We start from the raw sequence: 18,085 nt of genomic DNA on the forward strand, positions 1-18,085 counted from the left end.
GCCGGTTGAGCTATAGGCGCCGAGCCAGAATTTTGGCTTTTCAAAGAACTTTCCTTTATAGCCTGAACAAAATTTCTACCAAAAATAGGGGGGAAAAAATTAGCAGGATATGGTGGGGAACACCTGTGGTCCCAACTACTTAGGAGGATGAAACAAGAGATTTGCTTGAACTCAGGAATTTGTAAGGTTGCAGTGAGCTATGACAATATTGCACTCTAGTTTAAAGTGACAGGATGAGAATCTGTCTCTCCACCTCCCAGAAGTAATACACTTAGGAGATATTAATCGAAATAGCAAGCAACTGAAGTTAAATGCCAAAAAGAAACAATGCTCTCCTTTCTCTGAACTTTCAAATTAAAAATCAAGAATGAGATAATCCAATTCATCCATCAATTACACAAATTTTGAAGTCTGTAATATCCAGTGTTTGCAAAGCACTCTCAAATTATGCTGGTGGACGTATATGTACAAACTTATGAGCAATTTGGCAAATTCAAAGTACCAGGATCCAGAATTTAAATAGTGCTACCAGACATGGGAAGAGACCTCTGCTTTCTACTTTTTAGTATTTTTTAACGCCTTATTATGCGCATCTACTAAAACTTAAACAATCTCTTCCATTCATAATTGTATGGGCTAATTTACCCGTAAAGAAAACTATTCCCCCCATGCTTTCCTCACTAAAATGATATACTGAAAAATCTTAAAGCACTTTGAAGAATTATGTTCTAAAATGTATGTACATAAATTACCTGACTCTTCATCCTCATCAATATATAATTTTTAATTTTTCCATAAGGTTCTGCAAGCTTTAGAACAGCACTATCAGAATAGCCAGAATGGGGCAAATTGCTGAGATGTATCACACGTCCAAGCTCTTGCTTCTGATCAAACTTCTGATCTGGCTTCCCCTCAGGCTTCTTTAACAAAAAAAGGAGCAGGGATGATATATTATTAGTTAACAGTTAAGAATATTCTGGCTTTTCATGTATTAAACTGATATACAACATGTATAATAAATAGATACTACCTTTATCCTTTTATACTTCTGGGATAAATGGACTCTCACTGGCTTGCCAAATACTAATGCTGGTGTGGTTGTATAATAATCCACTGCAGCCTGAGCATCCTCTGTAGTTGCCATTTCAATAAAAGCCTGTAATTGTGCAAAATATGATTTCTAAAAAACACTATCCGATGTCTTTACTAACAGCTTCATCATTCAACTGGATAATTTAAAGAATTATAGAGTTGAAAAACTAAACAAAACAAAAACAACAAAGTTGCCAATTTGTTAGTTTATTGAAAAAGGCTAACTCAGGTATATTCATGCTTCTAAATTACTTTATCAGGTATTATGCCTGTTAGACTAAAATAATGACCTGGTACCATTTTGGTATAAAATGACTTTTCAAAATATTTTCCTTTTCACAGCTCTCATAGTAGCATGATGTATAAAGATAGTAATCGTGGCTTGGCACCTGTAGCTCAGCGGCTAGGGCGTCAGCCACATACACTGGAGCTGGCGGATTTGAATCCAGCCCAGGCCTACCAAACAATGACTACTACAACCAAAAAACAGCCGGGTGTTGTGGTGAGCACTTGTAGTCCCAGCTACTTGGGAGGCTGAGGCAAGAGAATCGCTTAAGCCCAAGAGTTGCTGTGAGCTGTGATGCCACAGCACTTTACTGAGGGCAACACAGTGAGACTCTGTCCCAAAACAAACAATAAAAGATAATCCATCAGTATCCAGATTAATATTACCGACATATATGAAGTGATAACCCAACTATAGCCCAGGAAGAAGGGGAAAAAGGAGAGGGAGGGGATAAGGTGATTGGAGGGATGGCAATTAGTGACACCACACCTATGGTGCGCATTTCACAAGGGTACATGTTAAATTCACTAAGTGCAGAGTATAAATGTCTGAACACAATAACTAAGAAATGCAGTGAAGGCTATGTTAACCAGTTAGATGAAAATATTTCAAATGGTATATAAAACCAGCACATTGTACCCTCTAACATATATATAATTGGGTTTTTCCTCTATTACATTCCAAACTGATGATCTAAGATCTCATTAACTTCCTTTTCTAACATAAAATAATTTAATCCCTTTAGGAAACATATCATTAGTTAGTGACCTCATTAATTTTATTTAGAATCAGATGATTTGAAATGACTCCAAATGGCTCCACAAGCTGTAATAGCTGGTATCTCAAGTTTTTCCCTCGTTGAAAATCCATGATGTGAACAACTCGGCTAGTTTCCTATCAGGAGAAAAACGAGTCATTATAAGTCTCTTTAATACAATATGAAACAGGTTATCCAATGGAACTTTTATAGTCTGCCATTAACCAGAAAACAGTAAATAGTTCAAATATTAACTCATAACTATATACTGCAAATCTAATTTCACTGGGAAAATTTGCTCTGACTATACCAAATAGTTTCAGAAAATCATCTTTGTACTGGTTTATAAATTGAATACTGAATACATAACTGGATAGCAATGTTTCTAAGATACTGAATCAAGATGAGATCTCTAGGCTAGGATCACATGCAAGTTTTAACTATCATCAAACTCATAAAATCTGATTATTTTCAAACTATAGCAGTGTTCCCACAGTAAAATGACCAAAATACAGATTTAATAAGTAAAGACTTAAAGTCAAATCCAATTCCCCCCAAATGTAGATACAGTAAAAAGCAGCTCTATTACTGACCACTCTGCCTTTCTGCATGTGTCTAGGTCCTTGCAGGTTCCCATTTCCAGCACCTTTATGGGAGAAATACGAAACAAAAATCATTTTCAGTCTTTTATTTCCTTATTTTTTGAGACAGAGCCTCAAGCTATGGCCCTGGGTAGAGTGCCGTGGCATCACAGCTCACAGCAACCTCCAACTCCTGGGGCTCAAGCGAGTCTCCTGCCTCAGCCTCTCAAGTAGCTGGGACTATAAGCGCTGGCCACAATGCCTAGCTATTTTTTGGTTGCAGCCATCTTTGTTGTTTGGCAGGCCCGGGCTGGATTAGAACCCGCCAGCTCAGGTGTATGTGGCTGGCGCCTTAGCTGCTTGACCCACAGGCGCCGAGCCACTTTCAGTCTTTTAAATAAAAACACTTGCTATAGGAAGCTATTTTAATTAAAAAATGGACATCTTTCAAATGAAATGGTAAGATTATCACCATATCTTTTCATGTGATGTTATTTTTATGTAACATTTCAATTAGTCTTCTTTCATCCAAAACCATTGCATTTAATTTTTATGGTGAAAGCTATTAGGGAAAAGTGACATAAATTTTCTGTAATCACCCAGATTTCCTCTTGGTCCAACTGCTGGTCCCCCAAGATGGAATGAAGGAGGTGGAGGTCCCAGAATTCCTGGTGCTGGGTTTGTGGACTGCTGCAACATGAAGGGATCACCCCTAGTAATATGAAGACAGAAAATATAAAGCATGATAAAAAGTACATTAGAAATAATTAAGATTTTATTGTTAAAGCACCTCTTGCATGATTATGATCACTTCACTCTTTCAGGGTATCTATGGGTCAACCAACTAGGGAAAAATCTCTACTAACAATAAAAACATAATTTTTCTTTTCTTTTTTTTTTTTTTTTGAGACAGTCTCAAGCTGTCACCCTGGGTAGGGTGCTGCGTGTCACAGCTCACAGCAACCTCCAACTTTTGGGCTTAAATGATTCTCTTGCCTCAGCTTCCCAAGTAGCTAGGACTATAGGCACTTGCTACATTGCCTGGCTAAACATTAGTGTTTCTTTTTTCTTTCTTTTTTTTTTTTTTTAAGAGGAGCCTCAAGCTATCCCCGCTGGGTAGAGTGCCATGGCATCATGCTCACAGCAACCTCCAACTCCTGGGCTCAAGCGAGTCTCTTGCCTCAGCCTCCCAAGTAGCTGGGACCACAGGCGCCCACCACAACGCCCGGCCATTTTTTGGTTGCAGCCATTATTGTTGTTTGGCGGGCCCAGGCTGGGGATTCAAACCCGCCACCTTAGGTGTATGTGGCTGGCGCCTTAGCCGCTTGAGCCACAGGTGCCGAGCCAACATTAGTATTTTCTAAAAATTTTGTCAACTACAGCGAATTTTAAAACTTAAAAAAAAAAAAAAAAATTTTTTTAAATAAAAGAGACAGAGTCTCACTTTGTTGCCCTTGGTAGAGTGCTGTGGCGTCACAGCTCACAGCAAATTCCAGCTCTTGGTTTTACGGTAGGCGATTCTCTCACCTCAGCCTCCCAAGTAGCTGGGACTACAGGTGCCCTCCACAATGCCTAGCTATTTTTTTGTTTCTGAGGCTGGGTTTGAACCGCCAACCTGGGTACATAGGGCTAGTGCCCTACTCACTGAGTCACAGGCACCGCCTCAAACTAATTTTTAATATAGAATTTCAAAGAATATTTTTATTTATGAATAAATCTAAATTGTGTACATTGACTTCCTTTATAAACAATAGTTTAAAAAATTTAACTTACATTGTGTACAATCAATTACATTCCGTACATTGATCTCCTTTACAAGTAGTAGCTTAAAAAATTTTAACTTACATTGTGTGTCCTGTATCATTGTCAGGATTCCATTCTGGATAGCTTTAAAAAGACCAGAAAATTAACTTTAAAATAAAACTGTCCCTTTCATAAAGTAGCCTTGTATGGCCTCTAAAATAGAGATCATTTATTAGTAAAAAGTTGTCTGAGAGTCTATGTGTTAGAAATATTAGTTTTAAAGCATGTCCTATAGATATTTCAAAAGAAGAATTCCAGAAATTCAAAATAATCCAAATTAACGAAAATAAACTTGTTTAGTATTGCTTGCAAATGTAGCTAATATATGTTGAAATTAAATTTTTCCTACATTTGTTAAATCTTAAGGAGGAAAAGTGTTGCACAAAGAATTAGAAATATAAATAACAGAAACAAGAACAAACCACAGATTTTTCTTCTTCAATATTAAATACCAAGAATAGAGTTCAGTTGTGACATTAGAAAGGATGGCCCTAACAGAGTTAGGTATATGTGAAAACTGCAATTCCAGTGAATAATGAGACTGTATGCTGCTTATGCAGGGAGTTTTGTTAGGAATTCCTTTTCATGGTAGCAGCTTATACTCAGAACCAAAGGTATCTCTAAAGTAAAAAACACGTTATTAAGTATTTTTCTTGACAACTAATTAGAATCTTTTAACGACTCTCCCCTTTCTGTATCTTCTATGTTTTTAGAACATGGTATTGTTTAAAATGCTATTTGAATCCATTCTACACACCAGTGCTGTCTTTTCAGTAAGCCTATTACAAATTCTTTCAATTGGTATTTACTTACAGTGACCAAGCCTATTTATCCTAGAAATAATATTAAATAACAAAGTGTCACTATCACTGCACCTAATATTCAATAAGGTTTCCAGATCTAAACATTTTATTTGTAATTAGTATTGCCTGGACAGTATCAAATATGTGGTAACAACATTGTGGATATTACAAGTAAATGATGAACTCCCAAAGACCAATAATGGCTGTTTCTGATTCAGGATAAGGATGCTTTAAAGGTATTTCAAACTCCTACATTTCAAGAAGAAGCTGGCATCGACGACTGTGACTTGCTCCATTGATATGTTGACTCCACTCCTGCAGCAAAGTAAATTAGTAGAATTAACAAAAATAAAGCTAAAATATTTTCATCTGAACCATTAAAACTCTAGGACGTTAAGGTCTATGCAGTATCATAGGCTGTATAAACACCTGCCCATTGATTAAATCACAGTGAATTAATTTAAAACCATTTCCCTGAATCCTTGAAGCTTCATCCTGCCCTCAAATACGCTATGCACATTCTTGGAAAAACTGGATCAACTTGGTCAACACACTTTAAGAGACTTGACAAGATGAAGAAGAGTTAATAAAAGATAAAGAGTAGTAACTGACCGTGAGATCAGCAAAGCATATATGGACCATACCGAAGTGTTCAATAGGACTAGTTATTTTATAGCACTCTAAATGATAATACCCAGGTTTAAATCTATTCTTCTATAAAATATATGCTATAAATGAGACCAACTGGTTAAAAATAGAATCTTTAACTTAATCCAGCCTTTGAGACAGCTTGTTCCAACAAGTGCATTACCTACTAAATATGTAGTAAAAAATGCACCATGATTAGAACTGCTGTGAAAAGCTAACATAATTCAACAGGAATAGCTTATTTATAAAATTATCTCCATTACCAAACTATTATACCCCCATCATATTTCCCTAAAAGAAAGAAGCAAATTTAAGAAATACCTGTCTCCAAATTTCAGGGAGGAAAATATTACATTTTCCCAGTATTTGTGCCTTTGTGGTTATTTTAAATTTGAAGGAATTTATTTTATTCGAACAATTTTTTTCTGTCTGTAGGAAAAAACTCAAGATATAAATGAGTTAACTGTTTAAGGCAATATAAGGAGTTAAGGAAGTGGGTTCTATTGCTAGATTGCCTGCGTTCTACTTTCAAATGCATATAATCAGATGTGAATCTTTAGTCATTATTTAAATTCACTGGGAAAATACTCTATTCATAGAGTTGTTGTGAAAAGCAAATGAGTTAGAGACTGCTTATCAGACTCTTGCTAGGCACATGAAAAGTGCCCAAACACCACCCCCCAATAAAATCACTGCATTGTTTTAGAATTCATGCTTTACATCTATTATTGGTGTTTCACAAACTCCAGCAATTTCTGTAACACCCACACTACCTAATACAATTATATTTGGGTATAAAACATGCTTAGGAAATGTGTTTTTAAAGGGTGGGGGATGTCTCACTTAGAGCTGGACTAAAATAAGGCACAAGAATTTCCTTTTTTAAAAGCCTCAGAAGGGTATTTTATAAAGGAATCCTAACTTTGAAAAACTGGTTTATATTACAATAGTTAATATACATTCCTATGCCCTGATAGAATAAACCAAAATCTTGTAAAAAGAACAAAATGGTTCTTCCTTAGAAGGTGGGGAGCTATTAAATACTATTCCAAATTCCCTCAAAGCTAGATTGTCTTCTTAAATGAACAGGTTAGTAACAGGTTGGGTGTGGTGGCTCAACCAGTAATCCCAAAACTTTGGGAGGCTAAGGCAGGAGGATCACTGTAGCTCAAGACAAGCCTTGTCTCTACCAAAACAAGATGAATAGCTAAGATCCCTCCAGCTGGCTCTAGATTCAGATATTTGGGATATATAAATTTCCTACTGGCAAAGTAACAGACCATAGACTTCTTGAAGAACATTTTTAAAATGGTTAAAAGCAGTAAGAGCCACAAGTAAAGTTCACAAAATTCAGAAAGATTTAAAAATTAAACATTATAAACTTAGAATCTTCTGAACCAAAAACCTTCAGGTTTTATTAAAAATACTCTTGCAGGCTTGGCACCAGTAGCACAGTGGTTACGGCGTCCACCACATATACCCAGGCTGGGCCACCTAAACAACTGCAACAACAAAAAAAATAGCTGGGCGTTGTGGCAGGTGCTTTAGTCCCAGTTACTTGGGAGGCTGAGCCAAGAAAATTGCTTAACCCCAAGAGTTGAGGTTGCTGTGAGCTGTGACATCATGTACTCTACTGAGGATGGCATAGTGAGACTATCTCACAAAAGAACAAATAAATAAAATAAAATAAATATCCCTGCAGGGCAAGGCATGGTGGCTCATGCCTATAATTTTAGCACTCTGGGAGGCTGAGGTGGGAGGACTGCTTGTGGTCAGAAGTTCAAGACTACGGGGAGCAAAGCCAGACCCAGCCTCTTAATGGGGCGGGGGGGAAGAAAAAAACAAAACAAAAACTTAGCTAGGCAAGGTGGTATGTGACTGCAGCTGCAGCTACTCAGGAGAGGCTGAAGCAGGAGGATTGGTTGAGTTCAGGAGTTTGAGATTACATGGCACTCTAGCCTGGGTGATAGAGCAAAACTGTCTTAAAACAAACAAAAAAAAGTGTGAGGACTTTTTTTTTTTTTGCTTATTTGTGGTGTTGGTCAGATGTCATGAAAACTATGCACAGACCTTTTCTGTTGCTTATCAGCTATCATAGTGTTTGTGCATTTAATGGGCGGCCTAAGACAACTCTTATTCTTCCAATGTGCAACAAAAAAAAAGAAAGAAAAAAGGATGGATACTTCGTTAGCATTTTGGGAGAGGAAATAAATGGCATCCTATTATGTCTAATTCATAGGAAATTCAAAAGGTACACAACTGAACAGAAATTATATCCAATTTCCTAGGTTCTTTAAAGGTTCAAACTTAAGGGAAGGGCATGGTGGTTCACACCTGTAATCTCAGCACTTGAGAGGCTGAGGTGGGTGGATTGCATGAGTTCACAGGTTGGAGACCAGCCTGAGCAAGAGTAAGACAAACCCTATCTCTAAAAATAGGCAGGTGTTGTGGCGGGCACCTGTAGTACCAGGTCCCTTGGGAGGCTGAGACAAGACAATCACTTGAGCCCAAGAGTTTGAGGTTGCTGTGAGCTGTGAAGCCAGGGTACTCTACCGAGGGTGACAAATCAAACTGTCTCAAAAAAACAAAACAAAACAAAACAAACTTATGGTAAAAGGGTGACTATCTTTTAATGTGTTAAAAGAAGGGTCAAGACAAGGAAATAAAAGTCATTTACCCCCCAACCCACTTAATACTCATCTGTACTACCGTACCTGATCTGTTTGGTTTATGATAAAGACTAAGTGAAAGGGCTTTTTAAAAACCTATTATCTTGGATTCTATACTGAATTAACTCTCACATAAGATTAATAACAAATAAGGATTTTTGAACTCCGAAGTTGCTGTGAGAAAACTACATTCACCTAAAGGTATCAGGTACCTTACTTTATGTAAACAAAGAATAATTTGGGAAGCACTTCCAGAATTGCAGAATAAAGAATAATTTATGGGCTTTTAGAGTAATACTAAAAGAAAAAAATATAAAATCAAGTGACATAATAGCCTGTGGTGGGAATTTTAAGAGAAAGGAACCTGTAGAAAGTTTGAAATTGTGTACAAAAGCAACTTATGTTCTACAATGACCTAGAAATAAATAAAAGAAACACCATTATTTAAAGTCATTGAAAATATCAAAAATGTACTCTATGATGACAAATTAGATGTTTCCACTTAAGTTTATTTCACAGGAAGAATTTTTGATCATGTAGACCATTTAACATCATCACTAAGTGAAATGAACAGATTTTCCAAGTTATGCAGCAATACCAGAGAGCAGGATTAAATGTTTTAAAAATTTTCATTATCACTTCTACCACAGGAATTTTCTATGAAGTTTCTATATCAGTTATAAAATGAGAAGTGTCCACTGCCAAAGTGAATTTTTTAAAATAATGCACATACATAGAAAACATTAAGGTAACTAGAAATTAAGAAATCCATGTATATAAACTTCTTTAAACTGGTCCAATTTACAAATATCATAAATTTTATAAACCAATCAATGAAATAAAAGGCTTCTGAAATAGTTCTTAAATGTACTCAGTATTTTGATGCAATACCAAAACTAACTAGAACCTAAGCATTTTTACAGGCTAAAAGTACTTCTTATACTAGGGTAAGGTATCTTACTCTTGAATCCAGTGGTGCACCAAATTATTTAAAACCTGTTCTTTTGTTAATTTAGATCCATTTTTATGTTATTAACCTTCTTCAGGAACTAGAAAGTAGTAAAAGTTGAAAAGAATAATCACATATAAAAACAGAAACTTTTCTCTGATATAAAATCCTCTCATGGTTTCGTGTTACTTTGATGTCTCAATAGCTTTAAGATGACTCCAAGAGCAGAGATCTTAAGTCCCTTAAAATCACTTTCATTTGAAGACACTGCAACTATTTATTTCAGTAGTTTCTTTATAGAAAAGAAACAGTAGACTGTTTCTCTATAAACAGTCAAGATGTAGAAAAAATTGGAGTTACCAATTTAATGGACTTTTATTTTATTAATTCACACCAGACCTAAAACTTTAATACTGAAGAAAAACTAACAAATTCCATGTATATTTAATATATCTAGCAAATTTAGAAAAAGGTAACAAGCAAAATATTTACCAATTAAAACTTGCAGACTTTTGTAAGTTTGGGGTTCTATTTCTTAAATGAAAATAAACCTATAAAACTAAATTTAGCATGTTAATTTACTTTGGTATGGATTAAAGATTAAAAAATACTGATATCCCAACATAGAAAAGGGAGTGATTGGTAATACTCTTTAAAACAGAATACTAAAAACGAAAATCTATAAGAATATGATTTAGTCTACTAAAAAATACTCACTAAAAAATGCATATCAAAGGAACAGATATTAAAAGAAAATGACCCTTCCTGTAACAGTAACCATCAAATCAATTTCATGGCAGCAACTTGTTCCAGTTAAGTAGAGTAACTATACAGTACATCAGGAAAAATGGATGGTCACAGATTACAGATCAAGCTAATGGGGGTGCTGTATCGTTGACTTCATGTCAACTGCACCACATACTGAAAAAAACCCAGTGAGAATGAGTAACATTGAAAAAGTTGAAAGAGAAAGGACAACGTATTTAAAAGGGCATTTTGAAAAAGTTCCCATTTTGCCAGATGTGATAATTAAAGCAAAGGAGATTAGATTTTTTTTTTCAAATGACTATACCAGAAGTCTAAGCCTAACTCAGAAAAAGAATTTGTTTACGAGGAACACAGAGTAGGATACTGTAGTAGTTGATTTGTCCAAGTCTCTAAAGGGACAGATGCAATATGGGATAATAAAAAGTGAGTTTTGAAAGTATGTTTAAGAAAGTTGTGGAAAAGGAGAAAAAAAATGATGAAAAATTTCAGTCATAGCATGAGAGTTTGTGTTAAAGGGAAATTAAAAAAGGAAGAATGAACTAATCTAAAATATGAAACATACTGAAACAAATACCAGGGCTCTACATTAACTCTTTCCCTGTAGCCACAGATAAGGAAAAAAAGAGAATTGTTCAAGAATACATCTTTACTACATACAAATCAGCAATCAAGACAGATGGAGAGCTGAAATCTAGCATCCTGAATGGCAGAGCACATTGACTGCAAAAAAAATACTTAAAACAATTCAACAAAGCAGACAAAAAACCTGCTTAAATATATGATTAAGAAGAACATAGTGATGCCAAAAACCAACAAGATAATCCCAGTGGATGACAGCTTTGTGGCCAGAAGTTATCTAGGCAGATTGCATTAATGTAAAGCCCTGGTTTAAAATGCTCAAAAACAATTACCTTCCAAACAAAGTGTTCTCAAAAGTAAAAAATTCTCGATCAACTCAGTGTCATCAGACTACAGAATTAGAGTAAAAGATATAGGTAAATACAGAATAGGCACTACAATGTAAAAGAAATTAGAAGCATCTGTTGCATTAACTCACCTTATTAGAATGAACTGGCAAATCACATATAGAGCACAGATGGGGATAACCCTTCGGTAAGAGTCCATGGAAGTCTTCAATATTGCTACTTGGAGGAGCGCCCCTCTTTTTCTCAAAGAGAGATCTCTCTTGTAAGGGGCCAGGACCACGTCCCATTCTCTCATACTCACTGTCAAATTTATGATAGTTATGCGAGGTCTCACCAAAAAAAGAATCATCCCTACACCTTTCTCCATCTCTTAATCTGTCATCTTCATAATCCATTCTGTCATAATAACCAGATTCTTGAGAACGACTTCCATGGTCATAATCAAGCACTGGGTTGAGACTAGGACCACGATCATCAAAACTATCTCTTCTAAAGTGCCTTTTTTCTTCCCAATCATCCCTAGGTACTCTGTATGGTGGCTCCCGTGTAGCAGATCTGCCATCTCTACCATAACTCAATGTAGGGCCTTCTTCAGTTCTCCTCCTCTTAAGCTGTAGAAGGATTTGGGGCAAATTCTCAGGAGTAATCTTGTCCTCTGGATAACGACTCAGTTCATCTAAGTCTCTAGCAGACAGACCAAAGCTGGCCAAAATGTTACTGGCCTGGTCTGCATCTCCACGGTGTTGAGAAGATAAAGGGAGTGGACCTCTACTTCCAATGTTAAATATAGACTGCAAATTATGGGAAGAAGTACTAGCAGAAGACAGTGCACTATGAGCTCCTTGTTGATTCAATGAAGAACTCATTCCAAGATTCATTAAACTAGCAAGGCGTGCAGTACCCTGGTTCATCCTTCCAAGAGATGCTGGCATACTTAAAGACTGGGTAGCAGCAGCAAGAAGGCCTATTCCTGCCGCAGACAGGTCACGCCCATGACCCTGTGAGTCCCTACCGAGAGATGACTGCTGGAATGACTTGGACATTGTAGAACTATCTCTTGTCTATTTTATAGATTTAAAAAAATTGTTTTAAAGACGGCCAAAAAGAAAGCTCAAACTAGAAAGCTAGGTTAACTTTGCTTCAAAAAATGGTAACGCCAAGAAAAAGGATCAATAAGGACTGTAGAATCTTCTTCAAGCTGAGAACCAGCAGACAACTCTGTAGAAAAATAAGCAATTTTAGTCATAAATCCCTTTAAGTAGATGCCGTTTTTTTTAAGAAAAAAAAAACTTACGCATCATGTTGATTAAAAAAAAACCATTTAAGATCTCAAACTTACAAGGAATTTATTACATATCTTAAACAGATTCCAGATGTATGCAGAGCCTGCATATAGATATTTAAAAAGTAGTCTTTCACACTAAAGTTTAAGTATTAAAGGGAATTTCATACTGAGTTTAAAACATTTAAATTGAAGGGTTAGATGTCTGAGTACATCAAAATTTCAGTAAAAATATAGATGGTTTCTTCTTTTAGAAGAATAAAAATACACCCTATATAGTATGATGCTTAAGTTCCAGGAGAAGACTAAAAACAAAAAAATCAAAGTCAGCAAGTCAAAGATGAATCAGTTGTATTGTGCTTTGGAAAATGAGACCTATTATCACTATCAGAAAGAACCAAGTAAAATCACAAGTAAATGAAGCTTAGGTGTCAAGTACCTAGTATAAGATCTTAAGACCAAACATAACAGCTGAGACCTTTACACAGCAAAATCAATTTGAGGTGAAGACAGATGTGAACAAGGAAAAAAAGTCATTTCCTACAGTTATAAGGATTTCTGCCCAAATTTAAGTCATACAACTAACTGCCTTCTTACTGACCATCCTACATTAGGCAGTACTTGAAATCTAATCTTACAAGGTAAGGAGAACTAACTCTGGTCAGTACAGAAATAGGAGCACTCTCAAGGAAAAAAACATAGGTGCAGGAAATGTAAGTGTGATTTAAAGAAGGGAAACTTCCCAAGTTACCATCTACCAGTACTCATTGCTCAGGTTATAGTACATTTAGAGCTCAAAACAGACAAAAATGAGATCTTGTTACACAGATCCCTATAAACTTTTCACAAGAATAGTCCAATCACCTGGAAAATTTAAGTTCTATAATTATGATTCCCCAAGATGTGTTTCTGGATGAAATTATTTTCATTTTCTTCCTTAAATTATTAACATTGTGCCTCAGTAACCATCACATACCGAATCTCTAAAATTTACATATGATTCTCATAAAATATTCATTAGAAGACATAACAAATGTCCTTGGTAAAACAATTTTATAATCCAAACTATATACAGAAATAAACATGAAGTTGTTTGCTACAGAACACTGTGACCAGGCATTGCTTAGTTTTTTTGTATGTCTAACTTTATTACAGTAAAAACCAGACAAAATTATTTAGTAGGTACAAGTCTATTATGGGACTAATTCCGCCACTGATAGATTTAAGCAAGGATATATTGGATAAATACAGCAGCTGAGGAAATATTTAAAAAAAAAATAAAGTCACAGGCAAGAAAGATTTAGACTTTTAAAAATAGATGTAGCAACATTAAAAAAGACACAGATATGCTATCAGAGGTGGCTGGAGTTACAGATGTTTTTATACACCAAGAAAGATGAATTTGAGACAACAAAGAAAGTAATTCTAGATGAGATCCACTATGTAAACTTTAAGACAGAACTAACAAAGGCAACTGGACTTCTTTGGATGAAAGTTTCTTTGAAATATCTTATAAAACATCATAGAATGGCAAATGAAATGCTATGTAAACACTGGCGGACCCTCTAATTTTTTTCTTACATAGTAACTGGCTCACCTGAATCTAAATTTTCACATATATTTTATTTTTAAAAAGTCAAGATCTTTAGAGGGGTTTTAAAGATAAAAATGTTTAAATCAGCGTTATTACTTGATTGCAGCTTTAACTTTCATGATACAGCCAAAACTCTGTATTACTGAAAAGTCAGTCTTTTGAAAGACCTGTATTTTTTCCTCAGAGAAATTATATAATGGTATTATTACGAGTAAATTTTTTAAATTGGCATCTTTTAAGGAAATAGGGTTGAATGACTAAACTCTCAATTTTGTTGTAGCTTTTATGAAAACAATGGCTATACAAAAGGAAAAATTAAGAAAAGGCAAAAGATACTAACCTGAAGACAAAAACAGAAAAGGGATGTCAGAAAAACTCAGAAAGGGGGCAAGACAAACAACGTAAATTGCAGGTGACAATGGGTAATACCATGACAAAAACCTTAATGATTTCAAAATGTTCAAAGTTTAAACTTAAAATGCAGCTCTGTACAAGGACATTAGTTCAATTTTTAGTCAAATTACAAATTAAACCAATTCCTAAAAATTATTGTATTAGAACAAAGAAACTGAGAGAAATCAGGTATGACAACACTGTGGAGAAAACACTTTTGAAAACAGCTTTTCTACTATCTCTGGTCAATGTTAAACATAAAACGTACAAGCCATTTTTAAAGGTTTAGACAGGACTTGCTGCCTACTAAAAGTTAGCACAACATCGAGACATTTACTAAATACTAACATTTTATAGAAGTTTAGCTTTCTCACTGTCTTTACCTTATTGTTATAAAATTCCCTTTTCATAGCAAATTATATTAGCAAGGTTAACACAACTTTGAAATAGCTCCTTTGAGGAAAAAAAGCAATGTCAAAATCCAATTTACACATTTAAAATCTCTAATAAACAGAATGCCCACCAATACAGATCTTTTCATTTTTGAAAAAGAAAGCAACTCCACTCCATGACCAGAAAACAAAAAAAGAAAACAAACCCTGCCACTACAAATTTGATAATTTCTTTAGCAGACTGGCTTAAAACTCAATTTTACAGACACTTTTAACCTGGAACATAAAATTTTTTCATGATACAATTTTAAATGGTCTTAAAAAATATTAACTTCCCATTCAACATCTGAATAAATAATATCCTATGTACAGTCAAAACTTGTCAGTTAATGATTCTATCAATTCTATTTCCATGAGTATCTGACAATTATTTATTTGATTTATTTTCTTCTCCAATTAGAAAAACTGAAAGTTATTTCAGAAAATGATAAAAATCTGATGATACACCCTGAAAATTCAGAGACCAGAGCTAGAGTTCCTCCTACATAAAATAAAGATTACCTATGTGTCCTTAGTCATTCTTTCAGATGGTTATTTATAGGGATAAAATGAGCACAAGCCAACTTTAGATCTTTAGAAGGTTTATAGGGAAAAAAAAGATCTTCAGCTTCTAAAAATTCAAAATTAAAATTGTATTTTAAAGGCATCTACCATCAACCACCATATGGATCTTTAGCTATGTCCTCAATTGTGTGAAATAATTACTTCTTAAACACTAACTTTTAAGTGGTTTAATAATAACAACTATAAAATCATAAAAAGGTGACAGAGGTCCAGGCATGGTGGCTCTCCCCAGTAATTTGAGCACTCTAGAAGACCAAGGTAGGAGGATCATTTGAATTTAGGAGTTCAAGACTAGCCTGAGGAAGAGCAAGACCCCCATCTTTACTAAAAATAAAAAACAAGAAACAGCCACATATGGTAGCATGTGCCTATAGTTCCCAGCTACACAGGAGGCTGAAGCAGACTGCTTGAACCCATTACTTTCAGGTTGCTGTGAGCTAGGCATTAGGCCTGGGCAACAGAGGAAGATTCTGACTCTAAAAAAGTATAACTATAAACGTAAAAGGAAAAAGTATCTATGCTGACACTACTGCAACCCTCTGATATCACAAATATTTTAGTATAAAATGGCCAGGTGCAATGGCTCATGCCTATCATCCTAGGAAGATGTTAGGCAGGAGGTTAAGGCCAGAGGATTATTTGAGGCCAAGAGTCAAGTGCAGCCTGTGCAACATCGACCCAGTCTACTCAGCCTCTATAAATAAATAAATAAATAAATAAATAAATAAAAATAAGCTGAGCATGGTGGCATATGCCTATAATAATCTCATCTACTCAGGAGGCTGAAGCAGAAGGATTGCTTAAGCCCAGCAGTTCAAGGCTGTGGTGAGCTATAATTGTGCCACAACACAGCACTACAGCATGAACAAAACCAGACTTGAAACAAACTTATAAGCAACAGCTAGAAAACTTTCTAGTTCACAACTGTAATTTCAGCACTTGGGAAGCTGAGGCGGTGAACTGCCTGAGATCACAGGTTTGAAACAAGCCCGAGCAAGAGCTAGACCTCATCTCTTAAAAAAAAGCCGGGCATTGTGGCAGGTACCTGTAGTCCCAGCTACTTGGCAGGCTGAGGCAAGAAAATTGCTTGAGTGGAAGAGTTTGAGGTTGCTGTGAGTTATGACACCACAACACTCTACCTAGGGCAACAAAGTGAGTTTCACAAAAAAAAAAAAAAAAAAAAGGGCAGCACCCATGGCTCAGTGGGTAGGGTGCCGGCCACATATACAGAGGGTGGCGGGAACCTGACCCTGGCCAAACTGCAACAAAAAAATAGCTGGGTGTTGTGGCAGGCGCCTGTAGTCCCAGCTACGGAGGCAAGAGAATCGCCTAAGCCCAGGAGTTGGAGGTTGCTGTGAGCTGTGTGACGCCACAGTACTCTACTGTGATGGTGATAAAGCAAGACTCTGTCTCTACCAAAAAACCAATAAAAACTGTATTGTATTTTCCTCTTCTGAATGAGACACAAAAGGTTTGTCAAATACTCTTACAATTTATTAACGAATTATGTGAAAACTTACTGAGTATGCTTAAGGTAGCAATCACCGAAACTAATTTAGCAAAAATGTCTTAACCAGGTCACTCAGAAAAGGGAGATTTTATCATCAGTAATTTCAAAGCAGCACCATTTGGAAAGGTTAGCTGCTTGATTTTTGTCATCAACCACATAAAAATAAAGATTACTGTGGTCAGGACTTTTAAACCAAGCACCACACTCATTTTTAGTTCAAGTGTAAGGTTTGGTTAGTTATTCCTTCCTTATTTAAATTTGTCTTCACTTATTAAATTTTATAATAGTATTCAGAATTTACCAAGATATTCTGTTTTATTTTTTTCTGAGACGGAGCCTCACTATGTCACCCTGGGTCAAGCGCCATAGAGGCACAGCTCACAACAACCTCAAACTCTTGGGCTTAAGTGATTCTTTCACCTCACTCTCGAGTCGCTGGGACTACAGGCACCCACCAAAAAGTAATTGTCATTGTTGTCTGGCAGGCCCTGGCTGAATCTGTACCCACCGGCTCTGGTGTATGTGGCTGGCGCCCTAGCCACTGAGCTGCAGACCCCTAGCCAGATAGTCTGTTTTGAAAGTGTTATAAAAGTTTCATTTTAATAATGTTAAATTGCTAAATCATGTAATTATGTATATCTTATTCTCAATATATTTTGTAACAATCATTTCCTTTAATGTTTTTACTTTTTGTTTAAACAATGGGATGAACTGTTCAATTTTCTGATCTTATACTGTTTTTGAGTGTCAATTTAATTTCATACGGCATGTATGTGGCTTAAGAGCTTTTTCAAATTAAAAAAGTTATTTAGCAAATGCTGTAGAAAATAAAGTTTCAAGTCTATTAATTTCATTTTTATATAAAACTATGTGTCATCCCACAATAGGAAAGAGAGAACATTATAAAGTGTAGCACCGGAAGGCTGAAAAACAAGAATACTTTCAAGTTTTTCAGACTACTGTTCTTTTTTTTTTTTTTTTTTTTTTTTGAGACAGAGCCTCAAGCTG

At 35.6% G+C, this 18,085-nt stretch overlaps 1 protein-coding gene across 5 annotated transcripts in view; it reads right to left on the reverse strand.

The window, feature by feature from the left end:
* The window catches only part of MATR3 (matrin 3), a 37,308-nt gene that overhangs the window by 11,886 nt on the left and 7,337 nt on the right, over positions 1-18,085 (reverse strand). For all 5 annotated transcript variants that reach the window (XM_023516014.1, XM_012808378.2, XM_023516006.1 and 2 more), the window contains exons 2-9: positions 11,414-12,500; positions 5,576-5,637; positions 4,562-4,603; positions 3,316-3,428; positions 2,729-2,781; positions 2,147-2,272; positions 1,031-1,156; positions 753-920 (exon numbers count right to left, since the gene is read on the reverse strand). In XM_023516014.1, the coding sequence (XP_023371782.1) occupies positions 753-920; positions 1,031-1,156; positions 2,147-2,272; positions 2,729-2,781; positions 3,316-3,428; positions 4,562-4,603; positions 5,576-5,637; positions 11,414-12,325 (1,602 nt within the window). In that variant the 5' untranslated portion in view covers positions 12,326-12,500. The remainder of the gene's footprint in view (positions 1-752; positions 921-1,030; positions 1,157-2,146; positions 2,273-2,728; positions 2,782-3,315; positions 3,429-4,561; positions 4,604-5,575; positions 5,638-11,413; positions 12,501-18,085) is intronic.

This window comes from Otolemur garnettii, unplaced genomic scaffold (assembly GCF_000181295.1).
Source record: "Otolemur garnettii isolate 467f Iridium unplaced genomic scaffold, OtoGar3 scaffold00003, whole genome shotgun sequence".
NCBI lineage: Eukaryota > Metazoa > Chordata > Mammalia > Primates > Galagidae > Otolemur > Otolemur garnettii.